At 37.3% G+C, this 19,452-nt stretch overlaps 1 protein-coding gene across 1 annotated transcript in view; it reads right to left on the bottom strand.

Moving 5' to 3' along the window:
- The window catches only part of TANC1 (tetratricopeptide repeat, ankyrin repeat and coiled-coil containing 1), a 63,434-nt gene that overhangs the window by 29,578 nt on the left and 14,404 nt on the right, over positions 1 to 19,452 (bottom strand). Inside the window, exons 3-9 of the mRNA XM_019470453.1 lie at positions 18,151 to 18,272; positions 16,520 to 16,709; positions 10,109 to 10,366; positions 5,474 to 5,599; positions 3,561 to 3,842; positions 2,496 to 2,647; positions 1,012 to 1,243 (exon numbers count right to left, since the gene is read on the bottom strand). Of these exons, the coding sequence (XP_019325998.1) occupies positions 1,012 to 1,243; positions 2,496 to 2,647; positions 3,561 to 3,842; positions 5,474 to 5,599; positions 10,109 to 10,366; positions 16,520 to 16,709; positions 18,151 to 18,272 (1,362 nt within the window). The remainder of the gene's footprint in view (positions 1 to 1,011; positions 1,244 to 2,495; positions 2,648 to 3,560; positions 3,843 to 5,473; positions 5,600 to 10,108; positions 10,367 to 16,519; positions 16,710 to 18,150; positions 18,273 to 19,452) is intronic.

The following is a 19,452-nucleotide window of genomic DNA, read 5'->3' as shown; positions in this document are numbered from 1 at the left end:
GGAAGCTGAAAAGTCCTTGACTAGTGTAAGCACTACTTAGCAACAACTAAAACATCGGTGTGTTATCAACATTGTTCTCATCCTAAATCCAAAACACAGCACAGTACCAGCTACTAGGAAGGAAATTAACTCTATCCCTGCCGAAACCAGGACACTTATCCTTTATTAGACTTCCAAACAAAAAAAAAAAGTCTACAACTTGCGAAAAACATAAAGACATTGGTTTACACTTTCAGTTCTGAGGAGAAAAGGTTATTCTGCAACAACTTGAGAAACGAGCAATATTCATTTTGAGCACTTGTTAAGGATGAAAATGCCAGGGGTAAACATAAGATTTGCCAATGGATTTCATAGATATTTGTTGACAGTCAACAAAATTGAAGAACCGCAAACCAGTTTTCACAGGAATGACACATGCTCTGTTCACACACGGGCAAATCTGCTCCCCCATCTTGCCATCTATCAAGTACCTGCTCAAGCTGGCATATACTGTGAAGCTAGCTGTTTTCAAGGAGGAGTTTGCCAGTTTGGTTTTTTTTTTTTTTTAAATACAGAAGTCATGTTTTTACACGCTTTCTTGCAAAATTGCCATATCAATTTTAAAAAGCAAGAAACACATCCACTTTGCAGGTGTTTAGGCTCGGAAAATTACAAAACAAAAAAGCGTGACAAAACTCAAAAGCATCTGAAAACAAAATCCTTTAATGCAAACGTGCTAGCCTTAACTTCAACCTACAAAGTTATCCTTGAGTTTTCTGGCAAAAAACATAAATGTAAAGTTTCCACAATCTTTAATAAGTTTCACAGAATTGTATTATAGAACATGAAACAACTATTCAAAACCTACATATTATTGTTACTAACAACTACCACAATTAAGAAATCCCTTTCTCCAGGAATGTTCTGATTTATTTATTTCTCTTAGAGCATTAAAATACATATTCTTACTTTTTTTTTTTACTTTTTATGCAGTTTAGATTCAGTTTCCAAGCCACTTCCTGCTTAACCTACCTTTCCTGAGGTTTGAAAGTGGTTCCAACACTCCCCTTTTAAAAGCTGCCCCTGGATCTTGGACACAAGATCTCAGGCTAAGCATGCTTTGTAAGTGAGGCTCTTTTATTAGAAGATCTCTGTATGCTGTTAACTGATTTGAACGACAAAGTAAAGCTGCAATACTGTGCACGAATTCTGGGACAAGACACGTGTATGTGTTGTCAGCTTGACAGTAGTGATAAGCAACGACCTGGAGAATTTAAAAAAAAAAAAGTGTTACCCCTTCAATATTTAAGTTGGTTACTAGTTAGTCAAATTACAATAATGTGTTACTAAATTTCTCTTCAACTACAAAATGTTTGTGTTAGAATAATTATCCAACTCCGCAACTGGTCTCAGATGGCCTGTGTCAGAGACATAGAAAGGAAGACAGTGAAATAGATCTTGACCTTGTAGAGCATGCAAAGAGGAAAAGAAATAAAAATGTCAGATTCTGGCAAGAAAACATAGTAATTTGAGTTCATGCCATTTGCATACAGTGGGTAAACAGCTAAGTCACTAAGCAGCACAAGAAAAATAACTTGAAGCTCTGACTAAGCAACCTATTAGCTATAATTTAACAACATTGTGTCACACACTGTAATGACCCAAGAACTAATTTGATCATCATCAGGCAAAAGTAAATGACAGACAGCTATTAAAGACATCCTCATATAGCAAACAGAGAAAGAGGACAAATGGCTTTATTCTGATTATTGCAAAGGTGTGTATTACTTAAAAATAAAGCATAACATAGGCCATACTTCTTTGAAAAAATATCAAACCACAAGGAAAACATAGTGTTCACAGTAAGTTTGCACTTCAGTGGCTTTCGTAACATTGTTTCCAAATAATCACATCACCTTAAAGACTGCAACAATAACCCCATGTTTTCCTCACAACTATTTGCATAAAATATGCAATTCAGACATTATTTTTACTACTTAGGCAAAAATTAAAACTTATAATAATCTAATGCAAAAATAACTTTTAATTGCTTACTTCAGACTCTCAGAGTATGGAAAATAGCCTACATTCAGACTCAACCTGTATCATAGAATATAGATGGATTATACACAGACCAAACATTTTATCTTCTTTTTTTCTTCCAGAATTTTGCTTTTGGAAGGTACAGTGAGCATCTACCTGTAGAGAATATACAGCCCCTTTTGCAAGTAAAGGATCCCAACCTCCCATACACACATAAAACAGATGTGAAATTTTTCACGTAACTCGTTCTAAGACCAAGCAGAATTCAGGTAATAACTTGAAAGGTAGAAAAGGTAGGTAGCTGGTTTCACCAGTCATGAAACATACACATCTTTTAGAAGTGTCCAAGGTTACTGCCTGTTCTCCCACCACTGACTACTGGCATACCCAGGAGGCTTTGCAAAGCAGACTGTCTCCCCCCAGGTTAGAAGTTTTCTAACATACTGAAAAACTATTAATAAGTGAAAACTCACCTTTGAAGCAAGGCGCCTCACAGAATCACCTGTTTGATTTTGGTATTCAGGAGTACCAGGACAATTCAGAGTCTTCATTGTATTGGTACCACTTGCTGGAGGAGCAGATGGGGGTAACTGACTCAAGGGAATCTCCTGACAGGATTCACCACCTATTTTTAAAAGGCAACAAATACAAAAGAGACCAAATTTGCTGATAGCAGATTGTTTTGTAGGAAACCATCACAGAATATCTTTACTGCTAGAGTAAAAATTAAAAGTGAACAATAGCATTACAAGAAGCCTGCAACTAGTCTGATAAATACAGGCACATATTTGCAACTTTACAATTTTAAAACTTTTCAACTGACTTTTACAATAAAACTATAGAATTACTGAAAGCAAAACCATACTGATGTGAAGAGTTTCCTTATGAACATTATATATGTGATGACTCATTTAAACTAACAGTTATTATATGACTGAAGGCTTGGGAAATATAAACAATTTATCATTCTTCTTCTTATTAATTATTATTATTATTATTTGAAGTGTCAGGAGGGGAAGTAGCAGTAATGACAGTCACACCATCCTTCCAGTTAATGTAGGCACTGGATTGGTCAGGTGACAGAATCCTATGGATCCCAGTAGAAGACAGAACGCGTTTCTCCATAGCTTTATTCTTGTCTCTACTGAAATTCTATGGAAACCGCACAGTACTGAAAAGCGTGTGGTACACAGTGGGGAAGAAACATGTCACTTGCCTCTTTCTAAACTAATGGGAGAACAAGCTACTACAGTCACACTACCAACAGAGTTTAGGGTACACGCTGCCTGACAGAAGAAAGAGATTCTACATGCTGTCTCATTTTACTGTCTCTCTTGATGGGCTGAGCCCACGCTATGTTAAGTGGAAAGTATTTGTCAAAGCATACAATTTTAACAGTTTCATTTCCTCACTGGAGGAAACAAATATTTGCCGAGGAGTTGAGGAGGCCCGACTACCTTAAGCCAAAAAAACCACACAACATTCGACTCTTGTTATCAGTACAATAACCCAAACAATTACTCAGAAAAGGAACATACTTTTGGGGGATGAATTAGGGCTATTTGAAGCTATTTGCCTCATGCGACTTCCATGGCAGCTAAGTGCCACCAGCCGTGAAATAACTGCAGTCTTCCCAAATCCCACATTTCCAGTAATGACTGCTCCTCTGTTCTCTGCTGGATCAGTATTCCTCAATTTTTCTTCAATCGCTTGAAACAGCCATTCTCTTCCAACAAACACAGAGTCTGTTGTTATGCTTGGCACTTCAAACAACAGTGGCTTCAGCAAAATGTCTTGAGGCTTATAGGGGATGAAACGAGCTGAGAAGAGGTGGCAGGGAGAAAAGTTTATTAGAAGAAACTCAACATGCAATAAACCAGAACTGTTTCAGAAGATCATTTCATTCAGTAACCTTGTTAATAGTGTTCATAATCAGACTTATCAGAGCTTTCATCATGAAAACAATAAAGACTGATTTGCTCAGTTCAGGTCACCTCCACAATTCCTACGTGAATTAAATTCTAGAGGAAAGAAGCTACAAGTATAATTTGAGGGTTTTTTTTGTTGGTTTTTTTTTACAATTAAACTTGAGTTAGTAAGTTGCAGAATCCATAAGTTTTCTTAAAAATGCATTAGTAATTCTATAAATGGGGAAGTGCCAAACATTTTTCAGAGTGAACTACACTGCTAAGCATCTCAGTGTCAAGTCTTCAGATCTGTAAAGACATTTACAGAGACAGAAAAAGCAGAAAAAGGTACAGAGAATAAATAGATTTTTCTGTTTTAAAAAACCCCGTATTTTTAAAATAATGTAAAAAAATATTACTACCCTGTTTTTCTGTACTTTTGAAGCCAAAAGAACAGAAATTACATAGCACAGCTGAAAGTACAGTCATGTTTGATTACTTTAATCTGCATATTTGGCAAAGACCTGACGAGACTTACAGAGAGAATAATAATTTGGGTTTGGTTGCATAAAATACATTAAAATTTCCAGAAATAATAATGTTCACTAATATAATGTTCTGAGGATTCATTAACCAAATCTAATGTCACACAAATGCTGCTCCTCAAGGCAGACCTCTCACACACTGCAGATCCTTTGTAAGTGACCGATATCATGCATAACCTTGTGTTATAGTGCACTAAGATTTTTGCCTTGGTAACTTTGAATCATTGTTATATCCTTTGTGCAGTAAATGATAGAGCGAACCTTGCCATCAAACTTTGTTAAGTCGCACTTTTACAACATTGTATTTCAATAAAACCACTTTTGCTGATACCTTTGACAGTGGTCCTTTAAGCAGTCTAAATCACCCATTTGCAACACTGGTAAATTAACAGAGCCCGCAGACGTCTAAGTTAGTTAAGAGGAGAAAACAAAAACCTGCATACATCACTTGTATTTAACATAAACCTGCTATTTTCAGACTCAAAGACCAGAGATATCGAAGTATATATTAGTCATAAATAAGTCTAATGGTATTAGATCAGTTTTCTTCCTAAAACAGAATTCTATTGACAGCCTCTTGAAAATTTTAAATTCAGCACAGTATTTCTTAAGCTGCAGTACACTCTTAACTGAATGTCACATAATAAAATCTGGCAGTCAAGAAAATATTCAGTACAGTTCCTGAACACTGGTATTACACAACTTCAGTTTGGAGATTCACATGATCTGCACTGCACTGCCCATACACACTTAGATAAACAATATACTGATTTCTTATTAAAAGACACACATTCAATTTCTAAACCACAGCATTATGCAGGAAAAAGTGTAAGCAAGCATCTTATTTTCAGGCATGTCGAGTCAGATCTGTCAGGAGCATTCTAAAATAACACTTTGTGGGATGGGGGTGTTTACAAAGATCACAGGACATCCATGTTACAAAACTACTGAAGAACTGCATGCTTGTGCCAAGACAGATGCAGATGTAAATATGTGTACCTCTACTTTCCTGCTGCACTCTTCCGCCAGCAGTGTTGTGCCAAGGTAAGCGAATTGAAGTGCGTAAAGGAGTATTTCTTTGTCCATCCAAATAACTCAGATCTTCCAGTTTGGTTGAACTTGTTGCTAGAGTATTAAAGGACTGAAGCTTATTTTTCTCTCAGCATAAGTTACAAAGAACATTATTATTTATTACAGTTCTTTCCTTAACATAGTACTTACAGATAAGTTTTTCTAGACATTGGCAGTGGTTGAAGTCATTCATGTTATAACATTTACAAAATGCTTTTCAATCAAGTTCACTAAAAATTTAGTTGGATTTTTCCCCCTTCAGATGGCCCTCATGTCTGCCTTAACTTCCTCATGTGGTAAACAGTTCTCACGTTAATACAGTTTCCTTTTTTTACTATGAGAACAACCATATCAGTGAGGTCAGAACTGTTAGGAACAGGTTCAGATACTAGCTGCTAGTACACTATCTGTGAGGAAATAGTTCCATTCTTTTTGTATCAAATGCTACAGAACTCTGGATAACATTTTTTATTTTCTTCAATTTTTAAACCACAATGATAGCTATACAAAAGAAGAACTGAAAATCCAGAGAACTGATTTGCCAAGTAATATCAGGGATATACTTTTTCACCAGAAATAAACCAAATGAATATTCACATTAAAAAAAAGTAGTTTGCAAATTGATATCAAATCCAAAGTCTTCCATCTGTTGGAGGAACAACACAGCAGGGCATAAGCAATTCAGATTTCTGGAGTGCATTGATAACAACTTCCTGACATAGGTGACTAAGAAGCCAAAAAGGAAAGATGCTCTGCTGGACCTGATACAAACAAGGAAGAACTTGCCATAGATGTGAAAGTTGGGGGCATTCTTGGCTGCAGTGACCATGAGATGGTGGAGTTCAGGATCCTAATAAGAGAGCACAGAGCAAAAAGCAGGAGCACAACACCAGATTTCAGGAGCACAGACTTTAACCTTTCAGAGTTCTGTTTGGAAGAATCCCATGGCATACAGTGCTGGAGAGAAGAGGGATCCAAAAGAGCTGGTTGACACTCAAGGATAACCTCCTGCAAGCTCAAGAAAAGGCCATCCTGACAAGTAGGAAATAAAGCAAATATGGCAGGAGGCCTGCATAGATAAGCAAGGAACTCTCAACTGAATACAAGCTGGATGGGGCTTTGAGCAACCTCATCTAGTGAAACATGCCCCTGTCCACAGCAGGAGGGTTGGAACTAGGTGATCTTTAAAGGTCCCTTCCAACCCAAACCATTCTGTGATTCTATGACACTATAAGACGATGACCGGCTTGGTGGATGGGGGGAGACCTGTGGATGTTGTCTACTTTGACTTTAGTAAGGCTTCTGACACTGTGTCCCATAACGTTGTCATGGACAAGCTGATGAAGTACAGGTTATGTAAATGCACAGTGAGGTGGACCCAAAATTGGCTGAAAATGGATGGGCCCAGAGGGTTGTGATCAGTGGCACACAGTCCAGCTGGAGGCAACTCACTAGTGGTATACTCCAGCAGTCAGCACTGGGTCTAATACTGTTTAATATCTTCATTAACAGGGCAGAGTGCAACCTCACCAAGTTTGCAGATGATACAAGACTGGGAGGAATGGCTGATAAGCCAGATGACTGTGCTGGCATTCTGATGGATCTTGACAGGCTGAAGAACTGGGCTGAGTGGAATCTCATGAAGTTCAACCAAGGGAAATGCAGAGTCCTCCAGAATTTAAAGGCTAGAAAAAGAGCCAGAGCCAAAAAGAGCCAATGCTCCTGTGGATGTCACTTTAAAAATATGAGAGGCTGGGCAGAATTCCTTTGCAACAAACTGAAAGGGAGGTTGCAGGTTTGAACTGAGTTTGTTCAGCTTTGAACAAAGATGGCTAAGACAGCAGCTTACTGTCATTCTTTACCTAACAGGAGGCCACCGTCGGACTCTTCTTGAAGGGGCACAGTAACAGGATGAGAGGCAATGAACACAGGTTGGAACATGGGAATAGATATAGACACACACTAGATACAATAATCACTGAGGATACCCAAACAAGCTGCCCAAAGACACGGGGGAATAGTCATCCTTGGAGTCACTCAACACTCAACTGAACAAGGCCCTGGGCAAACTGTTCTAATTGGATGTGCTTCAAGTGAGACGGTGGACCAGAAACCTCCAGGGGCCCCTTACAACCTAAAGTAGTCTACGCTTTTTTTAACACTCAAAAAACTCAGGTACTCATAAGTCTATGAGATGCCAAAGCTAAAATCTGGGGATCTGTATTTCAGACAATAGACTATAACAACGAAAGGGCAGTTACTGCAGTCCTCTTTGGCAACAAAGCCATTTAGTTCAGAGTGAAATTCCCCCAAATTTATGCAGTAGTGCTATAATATCCATGAAAAGAAGGTGGTTGCTGCTTCCTCCCATCTTGTCCTAGAGTCAGCAAAATTAGTGTCTATCTCCAAAAGGCACTAGTTTTAAATGGACATGCAGATCAAGTACGTGGAAAAAACATGAATCACATGCAAGCAAATACAAATGCTCCAAATGATAATCAGAGCAGAACACATGAGCTTGACCATACGATGCAGAGTTGGAATATCATCTTCGTCACGTTCATTAACTAGGAAGCTTTCTTCAGGAAGAGAGTAACATATGATAAAAGGAAAAGAAGGAGCATGGCATGGTTACGGTCCATCTCAGAACTCCAGAATAGGAAGTGAGACATAATAAAAGGGGAAGCAGTAAAAGCAAGACACAGTTCAATGATTCCTAAAACAACACTCCTGCTTCTCTAGCAGGGATTGGAGGTGTGACAACTTCTAATCCCACATTCATCTAGGAAAAATTTCTTCAGTCACACTAGATTTCACAAAAATCTGTAGCCAAAAGCTCTGCACTATCAGATACTAGAACATTTAAGATCAGGATACTACATCTCCTTTGACATAGGGCAATTTTTCAAAGCAGACTCATAATTGTTTCTAACATCTGTAATTTTATAACTATGTCAAATAGCTAAACACATGCAAATTTATTACAATTGTTTGCTGCTGTTCACTGTCAGACATTCACTTTTGTCAACAGGATAATTCTAATGAACAAACATAGCAGAAAGCTTTGTTCTGTGATAACAGCAGTTTTATGGAGAACCGTGGCATACTCTCTCCCCCTGTGAACCTGGGCATTACTGTATTCATACCATAACATGGTGCTGAAAAATAATCCTTCAACCGTAGAATTTTGAAACAGTGTACTAATAACTTTCATGGTATCTTAAAACCTCAAATTACCTTTATTATGATTGCATTGTGTGTTTCTATCTTTCATGACACTTCATGAAGCATCTAAATGTAGGACTGTTTTTTTTAAAAGCATCGGATTTTGGCTATTACTGACAAGTCTTAAGTTCTTGATAACATTTACTGAGCTGCATATTAGCATCTTTTTCTGTTGCAATTCCAATATATTAAAATTTGTTGGACTTTTCTGGAATAAACACATTATATACTTCCTTTGAAAACGAAATGGAGAGTGTTTCTTTTTTTTTCCCCAGCTGAGCCAACATGTTTCTGCCTTCACAATGAAAACACAGAACTAGTCCTCATATTACAATCTATAACCTTCCAAAATTTAAAGTGGTATTGTCAGAACTTAAAAGATTCTCATCAAAATTGCTAGCACGTTCTTTGCCAAAATTCTGCCATTGACAATTTAAAAAGTTGGTTTACTAGCAGTATTTCCTCTATACATCTTGCCATACTAAGAAAATTCCATGCATCAATTTTTGCTTCATCTTTTATAGTAAAAATACCTCCTTTTACTGACAATATTTTCTAGCTGGAATGAAGGATAATATCCTCCCCTCTTCCCTCTAGGAATCACCAACTCCCAAGCCCTAACCTCGTTACTGAAGTTTTCTTCACTCTGCATTTACCAAGTTTTTTAACTTTGAATTTTTAGTTAGCTAAACCTATCCCCAGATATATGGCACCCATGCTTCTGAACACTTATCAGAACATTTTTCTTGCAGGGTTATATTTATGTAAGCAAATTGCCCGTTACTGTTAGAATTTGATGGGCTCTACTAATAGATTTTAAGTGTTTTTGCAGAGATTTGCCTATTTCACAACACTTAGAAAAAGGTCACGTATGTATCTATCACAACTGAACAGACTCCATTTTCTGAATGAATGGTTCAACTAGAAGGCAGAACTTCACTTAGTTCTTTAAAAAAGATATACGTCACTTGTTCAACAGAGATCAAAGTATGATTTTGGTCTTAGTGTTAGTCAGATTTACAGATCTAGCAAATGCGAGCATAGACATAAGCGACAACCTCAAGGATTAGTTGACAGCAGATACAGTCCTAGAATGACTAATGGACTTTTGAAGTGTTCCAAAAGTCCTGACCTAACCAATACCTACTAAAAACCACAATAAAAGCCCTCTGTATGACAATTTTAAACAACTTAGATAATGCTCTTCTATTCAGTTTAGAACCTATGCTTTTTGTCCTATAAAAATACTTTCACACTAACAACGTAACTTCAACAGAAAGCTTCAACAGAAATGTCCTATCATTAAGAACATCCTTTTTTTCTACCTCAGGACTTTACCTGCAACAGAGTTTGGACGAGGCATTATTAAAGAGCCAGAACTTTGAGCATAAGGAACGGGACCCTCTCCTGTTGGTAGTACTTTTGGCAAATTCTCAGCAGATCCAACGGCTTCCTCTTCTGCAACTGGTGAACAATTATCTGTTCTTCGATCATGACTAATCCCTTGATGTCTTCCAGCTCTGAGACTCCCATCCTTGCTCCATTCCAAACTGGATCCACTACGATCATCATTTTCTGATGAACTGGTTATAGTTGCTGAAAAAGAGAGAAAAAAAAACAAACAACTAAAGTACACGTCAGAGGAAAATGGCACACTCGTGTTAATACACATTATAATTTTCATACTCAAATGGCATTTTGGGCCAGCAGATATTCAAGTATTTCTTTACTGGGTATTTTGTTGAATTTAAGGACTATTATTTATCTAAAACAGCTGAACAACATAGCTTCTCAGATTGGGAAAAACACCTGAGAAAGGAGGCTAGAAAATGTTCTGAAGAATCCAGGTGTATCTTTAGATCTATGTAATTTGTGCTCAGGGGAGGGGAAAAAACCAAACAACCAGCCAAACCAACCACCAAAACATGTATGACTTTTTATGAAGAATCTACTACTTCACCGAAACACGTCTGAACTTCTTTTAAAAATGAAAAATTCTATAACATATCTTGCAAATTTTCAAACCATTCTGTAAACATGGAGACAACAAAAGCTCATTAAGAAGTAAAAATAGCATCTAGAGCAAGAAAAACATTTAAATGCATCTTTTTGATAATTCACATTTTTAAAGACTAATATTATATAAAAAGAATTCAAAATTCAATACATGGAACATGGAGACAACAAAAGCTCATTAAGAAGTAAAAATAGCATCTAGAGCACATTTAAATGCATCTTTTTGATAATTCACATTTTTAAAGACTAATATTATATAAAAAGAATTCAAAATTCAATTATTTGAAAAAACTTGCACAGTTCTTCCAAAGCTGGGAGGCTTTCCACAAGTCTACTTGTGACCAAACATCCTGTACATTGTGAAGCATAAATGATAAAAATTCAATGTTGTTCAGAGATCTAGCTCACCTAAAATAGATAGCTTAGCTACATTAGGATGACAATCTGCCTGCACTCACATACCTGGCAAACTAACCTTGATAGAAAGCTTCCAGCAACTGAGCTATATACTACTCCTTTCTTAAGTACCTACTACATTTCACTATCAGAGAGAGCATACAAGGCTAGATGCATGTTTGATCAGACCCGGTAGAGTATACGAACAAAATTTCAGATTATATTAAACATACTGATTCAGGGTTTTAAAGTATTTCAGTTTACTGCAGTATAAAGTAAATCAGAGGCTCAAATAAAGGCTTTTTTTTGGTTTATGATGTCATCATAAGCCAACCAGAAAACATTTACAAATAATTTCTCAATACTATGTGAAACTTTTTGGCAGCAAGATGTGCTTTTTTTTGCTGTGAAAATTTCAGATGCCGCAAAATAAGCAACATAGAGCTAGACAGATCCCAGCTAAAAGACAACTCAAGACCACACAGGTGTTTTTGGATGCTGCATTACAGAACAGTAGCCTTCCACTGCTGTAGTGATTCACTCAATGAAAGCTGAAACAACACTAACTGCATTATCTAGAGTGCTCCAAATATTCCAGTTTGGTGGCTGAGTGTTATTAGAGGGCATCTTTAGTTCCTCAAGATTGTAGATAATCAAGGCCTCCTGCAATACCTGAAGGTGTGAAGAATTTATACTCCTAAAGACCTACTTGAGTAATGTTTGATAAAACTATGCTAATGTGCTCGCATAAGAACACTTTGCAAATATATACTTTTTTGCACGTTTAACAGTGAAATTACTCTGTTTCATTTAAAACGTTTTCAATACTTAAATTCTCACAAAATAACTGAACAACAAATATTTATTAAAGGTTAAGCCAACACTCAATGCATTTTGAACACTTGAACACAACAGAGGAAAATACAAAACAGGATGAAAGGGCATCAGGATAAAAAAATTAAAAAAAAAAAAAAAATCAATGCCAGTTCAAATAATAATATTTATGTGAACTGTGAGTCCTCCCCAGGTTAAAATTTTAAATGTTAAAGGTATATATGTGGTGATTCTACACTCAACTGACCAAATCATGAAGTAAAACATTCTGGCGTATTAGACCACTAACAAAATGCAAATGCAGACTGTTCCTTAGAACTCTGAGGCTTCTCCAGTCAGAAGAAGCACCAACTATTCTTCTTTCACATCAACTCCACTGCAGCTTCAGCCTTGCAGGGTGATGAGGTATTCATACAACTTTGCATTCTTCCAGCTTAGCCTCGCATTCACAAGAAATTTAAGAACTGGTGATTAAATTCAAGAGCTCATATTCTACAGAAATACCAATAATACAACATACATTTTAGAGGCAATAGAAGAAAAAGCTTTTCAGGCATTCCATTAACCTTTGCACACAGCTTAGACTGTACTTCTGTATGACAAATTTATTTCATTTTCATGGTCGTGTCAAAAAAATCTGGCTTATCCTTAAGTATGAAATATTTAAAACTATGATTCCTCCTGGAGTGAAATGTAGCATCAGGAAACCTTGCTGCTCAAGATTTCCATACTGAAACAGTGACAAGTATCCAGAAAAGCTTACATTTTGGCCAGTAGCCCAGCTTTTTCTCCTACTTAGCTCATTGCTGAAGATTAAAACCTGCCTCCACTACTATTATGTCAAACTCAATAGAAGCAGAGAAGAATTCAACTACAGCAGTAAAACATTAGAAAACTAAAAGAAACCTGAACAATAAGTAAAAAAGAGGGAAAGAGAGAAAAGAGAGATTTTTCCCATCAGAGTCTGCTGGCCCAGAAAACATAATGGTAGTAGAAATACAATGGAAGCCCACATAAGTAGCATGAAAGAGCAAGCTGTTTTCATGGTTGGATGAACTCTGTCAAAGACATTAGAAAACATATACTTGCTAAACATAATTTAAAATGCACACTTACTACTGACAACAAATTTGAATGTACAGATAAATTTGTATTTAAAAAACAAAAACATGGGTCATTTATCAGAGAGGTGCCTCTTATTTCCCTTCTTGGTTTCATGCCTTTATAGATTTAAGGGGTGCTGCCATGGGTTGCCAAGAGACAAAGGGTGTTCAAATTCTCCCTGATTTTGAGACATAAGTGACAGCTCCGCAGAACTGCGGCAGATGATTTTCATATGGTCCCATGATCATGAACCATATGGTTCTGAAGGAGCTATACAGGAGTTCCCCCCACCTTCCTATCTTCTCTAGGGTTTTTCCCCCTGCTCTCACACTCATGCGCTTCACAACTCCACCATCCTCTCTTCTCCCCGTATAATAAAGGACTTACTTTCATGTTTCTCCTATTTTTGAAACTCCTACCTTTTCATTAGTTCAATAAGCAACTTTTATCACTGGGTTCAAACATCCTTTCTTAAAAGTATCAGTGCTTACAAGGTTATACAATGGATGATGTAGTTGTCATGCCAATATACTATTTTAAACAAACATGAGGCTAGTTCTGACCTCATTTAGAACATGGACATACTCATAGAATACGTCAAGCTTGCAAAGCATGGGTAGTAGGTTCATACCAGTATCTACATTTGCCCACTTGAGAGAAGGGAAGCTCTCACTCAAGAACAGGTTTTAAAGACGGTTAAAGAACAGAGCTCCAGCCTATTATCCTGCCTTTCTGGAAGGAAAGAAGGAATCTACTCCACTCCAAAACCAGCAGCTGCTTCTATAGTCTTGGATGAACTATGCGTTACTGATACTGTAAATGTATTTATTCCAAGACTTCATGAAGTATCTGCATAAGAAATGCATCTTCTGTGACATTAAACTGCATATACAAAAGATGCACACGTGCCTCCCCTGGGCTGCAGTACCTCACAGAAGAGCTCAGCAAGGCTGAAAGTATGTAATTACAGAGAAACAGGATCCCTTTTCCCCCTTCTATATCACGTACCAGAGAAGCAATTTAGTGTATTAGTAATGCCAATTTTTATATTCACATTGATGCAACTCTCTCCGATATAAACAAAAGTTGCATGCAAAACAGCGTGCAGTCCTTAAACTTTTTTGCAAAGTCAACTAAGGTTTTCAGTGCGGTGCCACTTTAAACAAATGAACAAACACATTGGTTTAGATCTCCAAACAACTAAGTATTCCAAACCAACATGACTCCTCTTTTTATAAAAGGTAAACGCTCACCACTTACAGAAGCCTTAACAAAGGTCCCAAATCTTTAAGAAACACACCCAAGCAGAAGTGCCTAATAGTCAGTCTACACATCACTTACAGACCTAGTAAAAGCTTAAGCATAGATGCATTTATGAAGACAGAAGTATCTTTGTAATCATGTCCTATTTGGGAAGCCTGTTTTGTTTTAATGGCACAACTCTCATAGATCCCTGTGTCATTCAAAGAACTGATTTAAACTACTCTATTAAAAAAGCAAAACCCCTATAAAACATTTTAAACAAGAAAATGACTAAGGTATACTGACAGATAAATATTTTTTGCAACAAGAGGCATTACTGTTTCTTCTAGTCATACATTGCTGTATTTTTACACCAATATACTCACTTGTACAATCGTTTCAGTCTGCTTTACACTTGCATCTGTGTAATCAAAACAGGAAACCCTGAATTCCAACAAAACCTACAACTAACTCTATCTTGAGTACTCTATTCTCAAGTCAGGCAATGTCTGAAATCTGTGAACCCAAGAGCAACAATTCTGATATACCCTTTACTTTACAGAAAAATGTTAATGCTATCTCAAAACTAGATCTTACACAAAATTGACCATGGACAATGGCTTTTATCAGTCTATCATGGAACGAGTTCACAAAATCATTTTCTAAAACTGAAGTACTTAAGTGTTATACAAATGAGTCTTTTGACCCATGATGAACATCTCTTTTAGGATAACTGATCAGTAAAAATAACATTATGTCATAACTTATGACTTAATTACTTCACTTTATAATAAAATGCAAAAACATGTATAAAGTCAGAGTAAAGTGTTATCAACTGCGTTATGAAAACATGTATTATCACTACTTCTTGGCAAGTACTACACCAATGATCATCATGGTAGTATTCATAATGGCAGGCAGAGACCACGTTCACTTGGAATTCCTTCTATAAACAAAAGTTGTAAATCAAAAAGTACTAAGTTCACAGTCAAAGACAATGACACATCTTAAGTTTACTTTATCAAATCTAGGCATTTAAGATTTAGAATTGCTTCCCTTTTTCAGCCTCCCTAAATTTAGTCCATCAGCTAGACTTAAGTAAAACTGAAAGCTCACTTTTGTATACTGAGAAAGCATCAGGTTAGGGGGCATTTTGTGCTTTGTTTTTGTTGGTAAGCTTAACAGCTGTTACAAAATCAATTTTAAAAGGGATCAATTGGTTAAGTCAGCATTTAAAAAAAAATTGACTAAACCAATAAAGAAGAATAAACCCTCCTACAACAGTTTATAACAACATGAAAAATATGCTTTCTACATCTTAGTCTGACCTTCCAGAAAGTAATATTAACGCAGCCACCTGGGTGCCCAAAGGTACAGGTAGATAGCGGTACAGACAAAGACCCATTAGGGCAGGGAGCAGAAAAAGGGAAGACGGCACAAACGAGGCAGCAAAGAATTTAGATTTCTTCTTTAGTACTGAACAGACTTACTGAAATATTCAGCTAGTTGGTTTGGATATTGTTAAATATTCAGTTTGGAGCTATATAACAGTTGGTCTGTGATGGTAGCTGCCTCTCTAAAGATAACTGACTCCCTATAGGAGATGCATATATAGCCTCAGTTCAGTCATCTATTCAGTGGAGGATCACACAATTTCACCTCTTCCATGATGCCCCATTTTAGCTTCATTTTCATGCCAATTACCCAAAAGTTTGCAGTGTTTTAAAACAGTTTGATTTAGGTTATTCTCATAAGAAGTAGCATCAATTATTTTTTCCTCAGCTGGAAATTAAACCAGCTTCAAGCTATGCTGTGCTTCACCATAGTGAAGTGCATTGTAGAGATATATATAATGGAAAAGAAAAAAAGGTAAAAGAAAATAAAAAATGGAGCGAAACAGAGGAAATCAATGATTTTAAAGGAAAACATGGAGAAATTAGAACTGCACCAGGAAAACAAAAGACGACAAATGCACACCTAACAACAGAAACTGTTATAGCCAAAGAATATGATTTCAATCTTTCAAGTACAGAGGATTTGAAATGGGATCCATGGACAGCGTAAAATTGAACACAATGACATGAAGCAGCTATTCAGACTTGTACTATTAAGAGAACATTAATTTCTATTAATCGCATTATTAATTACGATGCTTACCTATAATTCCACTGTCCTTGCTCTCCAGGGTAGAGCTAGGGCTGCTAATGGTTCCACAGGGACTGCCTTTGTTAGCTGCTGTTTTGCCAACACAGCTATTGAGAGTTGAGCAAGGACTATCAGTGCTAGGTGACGTAGTGCTGCTTGTGAGGGTGGAACATGGACTCACTCCTTGACTGGCTACTGTACACTGCAATGTGAAGAAAAATGAGTAGTTATTGCACAGGAGGCAGTACACTACTGTGCTGAAAATTAGAAACATCAAGGTGAAGTAGAATAAGAACAAAGCAAAGAGCCCATTTTTCAAGCAAAAGCTTCAAGAAGCAGAAGCTTTATCTTGATTTGGAACCTTAATGACATGTTTTCAGATTACTCTTAAAAAGTGACTCCTGAAGAAAAAAGAAATTTCACAGTTCAGTGGAAGAGCTGCAGTGAGGCAGATTTCTTCTCTATTAAACATTTTACTGGATACCCCTCCCCCCCGCCGCCAGTATTTATTCTTTGGGTTAAAAAGCACTAGAACTGCAGTCTCACATTTCACTATCATAGAATCACAGAATGGTTTGGGTTGGAAGGGACCTTAAAGATCATCTAGTTCACCCCCCCTGCCATGGGCAGGGACACCTTCCACCAGACCAGGTTGCTCAAAGCCCCACCCAACTGGCCTTGAAACACTTCCAGGGATGGGGCATCCACAACTTCTCTGGGCAACCCGTTCCAGTGCCTCACCACCCTCATAGTGAAGAATTTCTTCCTTGTATCTAATCTATATCTACCCTCTTTCAGTTTAAGGCCGTTACCCCTTGTCCTATCACTACATGCCCTTGCAAAAAGTCCCTCTCCAGCCTTCTTGTAGGCCCCTTCAGGTACTGGAAGGCTGATATAAGGTCTCCCCGGAGCCTTCTCTTCTCCAGGCTGAACAACCCCAACTCTCTCAGCCTGTCTTCATAGGAGAGGTGCTCCAGCCCTGTGATCATCTTTGTGGCCCTCCTCTGGACCCACTCCAACAGATCGATCAATGAAACCCAAGATGCACTAAGATTTATGAGGCCTGGGACTAAAAGCGGAGAGAGGAAGGGGAAGAAAGAGACATTGGTAGTTACTGTTCAGTTTTGGTTAGCAGATGAGTTTCATATGGATAGTAGCTGCTTGCTTCTCCCCAGTTCCTCTACCCGCAAATGACAGAGAAAGACTGTCAAATGGAAGTGAACTTCTCAGGAAAAAACAAACACACACCCCAAAATGCATGGTCTTATTTTAACAAACCACTGACATTTTCCATTCTCATAAGTCACTGAGAATAGAAGGAAAAAAGAGTTCCTCCTAAATACTAAAATAAGGCAGAGAGAACCCTAGAAGCTATTCACATTCATAGTAGACTAGATTTAACTTTCCAGAAATGATGAGTAGTCTATTCTTTTTTTTTTTAAGAATGCAAGATAAACTCACATTTTCAAAACAAACACACACACTCTTGTTATAATTAATTTACAATTCTATTACAATATGACTATTAAAATGGATTGTATTTTGGTAAGTATCAAGTAACTGCAACTAGCAAATAGAGGAAATAACATTAGTCCTCTCAGAAATAGGATGAACATTAAATATATTATTTTCCATTATCCTACCATGACTTCATTTTTCTCTTCTATATGAGCAGAAGTTGGGATCCCTTCTCCCAGTAAAAAACCCAATCTTGTCATCAATTCTTGTGCTGCAGGAGAACAGCTCGAGTCTTTATCAGGCTTTGCTTTGGAGTGGGGGGATAAAAGTTGGTAAAGATTAGTGTCTTACATTTGGAAACTGTTACAAGAGGTAGAAAAAGTACAATCAAATGTAAACACCAGTTCTTCTGTCAACAATATATCTAACAGAGAAGCTAATGCCATTTAAACTTTCTGTCCATTAGACTTCAAATTGTTGGTGGGTCTTGGATCCTCTGCATATCTGCACAAATCTAGGGGAGAAAAAAAACCACTCTGCCAGTCAGAACAGAAATGGTTAAGTACAACCAGTTCATCACTGGACTGATGATGGATGTGATTATTCTCCTAACAACAGCATTAAACTCAACGCTATCAAAGCTCAGTGGCAGACTGAAATTCTGTTCCAGTAATTTTTTTTATAAAGTTTTCTGTAAATGTTAAAAATGTGAAAAGTAGAGGTTAATAATAGAGATGTTTTGTAATCTCACAGTTAAACGCTACAACTAATACCATACGGTTTTTGTTGTGCTTGCTATGCAAAGGATGTGACACCAGTTCTAAATGTCCCAGCTTTTCTGGATACAAAAATGTTTAACTTTATCAGTACAGTGCTTTAAAATGTCTTCTGGTGTCCAACAGATATAATGAGACAAAGTTCAAAATGAGGCAACCTCCAACAAAAACAGCCAATCACAGACCTGCTTAGGAAAAAACACCTATTGCTACTATAATCTCACAAACTAGCATCTTCTGCCATTTTCTTTCTTTGATGCCAACAGTTTGGCATCACCTACCAACCTGTAATGCTCTTCCCTAGCAGAAACATTTATACCAGTATTTATTTCTCTTGTCCATTAAAGAAAAAGAATAATATGTAGGCCTGTCCCATCCTCAGGTATAAACAGTCAGTTAATTAAGGAGCATCATCTAACTACTCTGAGAAATAGCTCACAGCAGGAATTCTGAGCTACAGAACTGCTGGCTGCAGTAGCTACCACCTGACTCTGCAAAGAGGGGAAAAAAGCAGGAGCACCCGTCCCGCTACTTCCCAATCAGCGCCGTCTAAGCAAGGCACTGAGCTTCTGGGTGTCACCCGCACACAACCGAAATACAGTAGGGATATCCAAACAGTTTTATCAGTTTAAAATTTGGAGACTTAGAATCACAGAATCATTAAGGTTGGAAAAGACCTCTAAGATCATCGAGTCCAACCGTCGACCCAGC

This window comes from Aptenodytes forsteri, unplaced genomic scaffold (genome assembly GCF_000699145.1).
Source record: "Aptenodytes forsteri isolate BGI_AS27 unplaced genomic scaffold, ASM69914v1 Scaffold174, whole genome shotgun sequence".
NCBI classification, from domain to species: domain Eukaryota; kingdom Metazoa; phylum Chordata; class Aves; order Sphenisciformes; family Spheniscidae; genus Aptenodytes; species Aptenodytes forsteri.
This window is presented reverse-complemented; position numbering and strand designations above follow the sequence as displayed.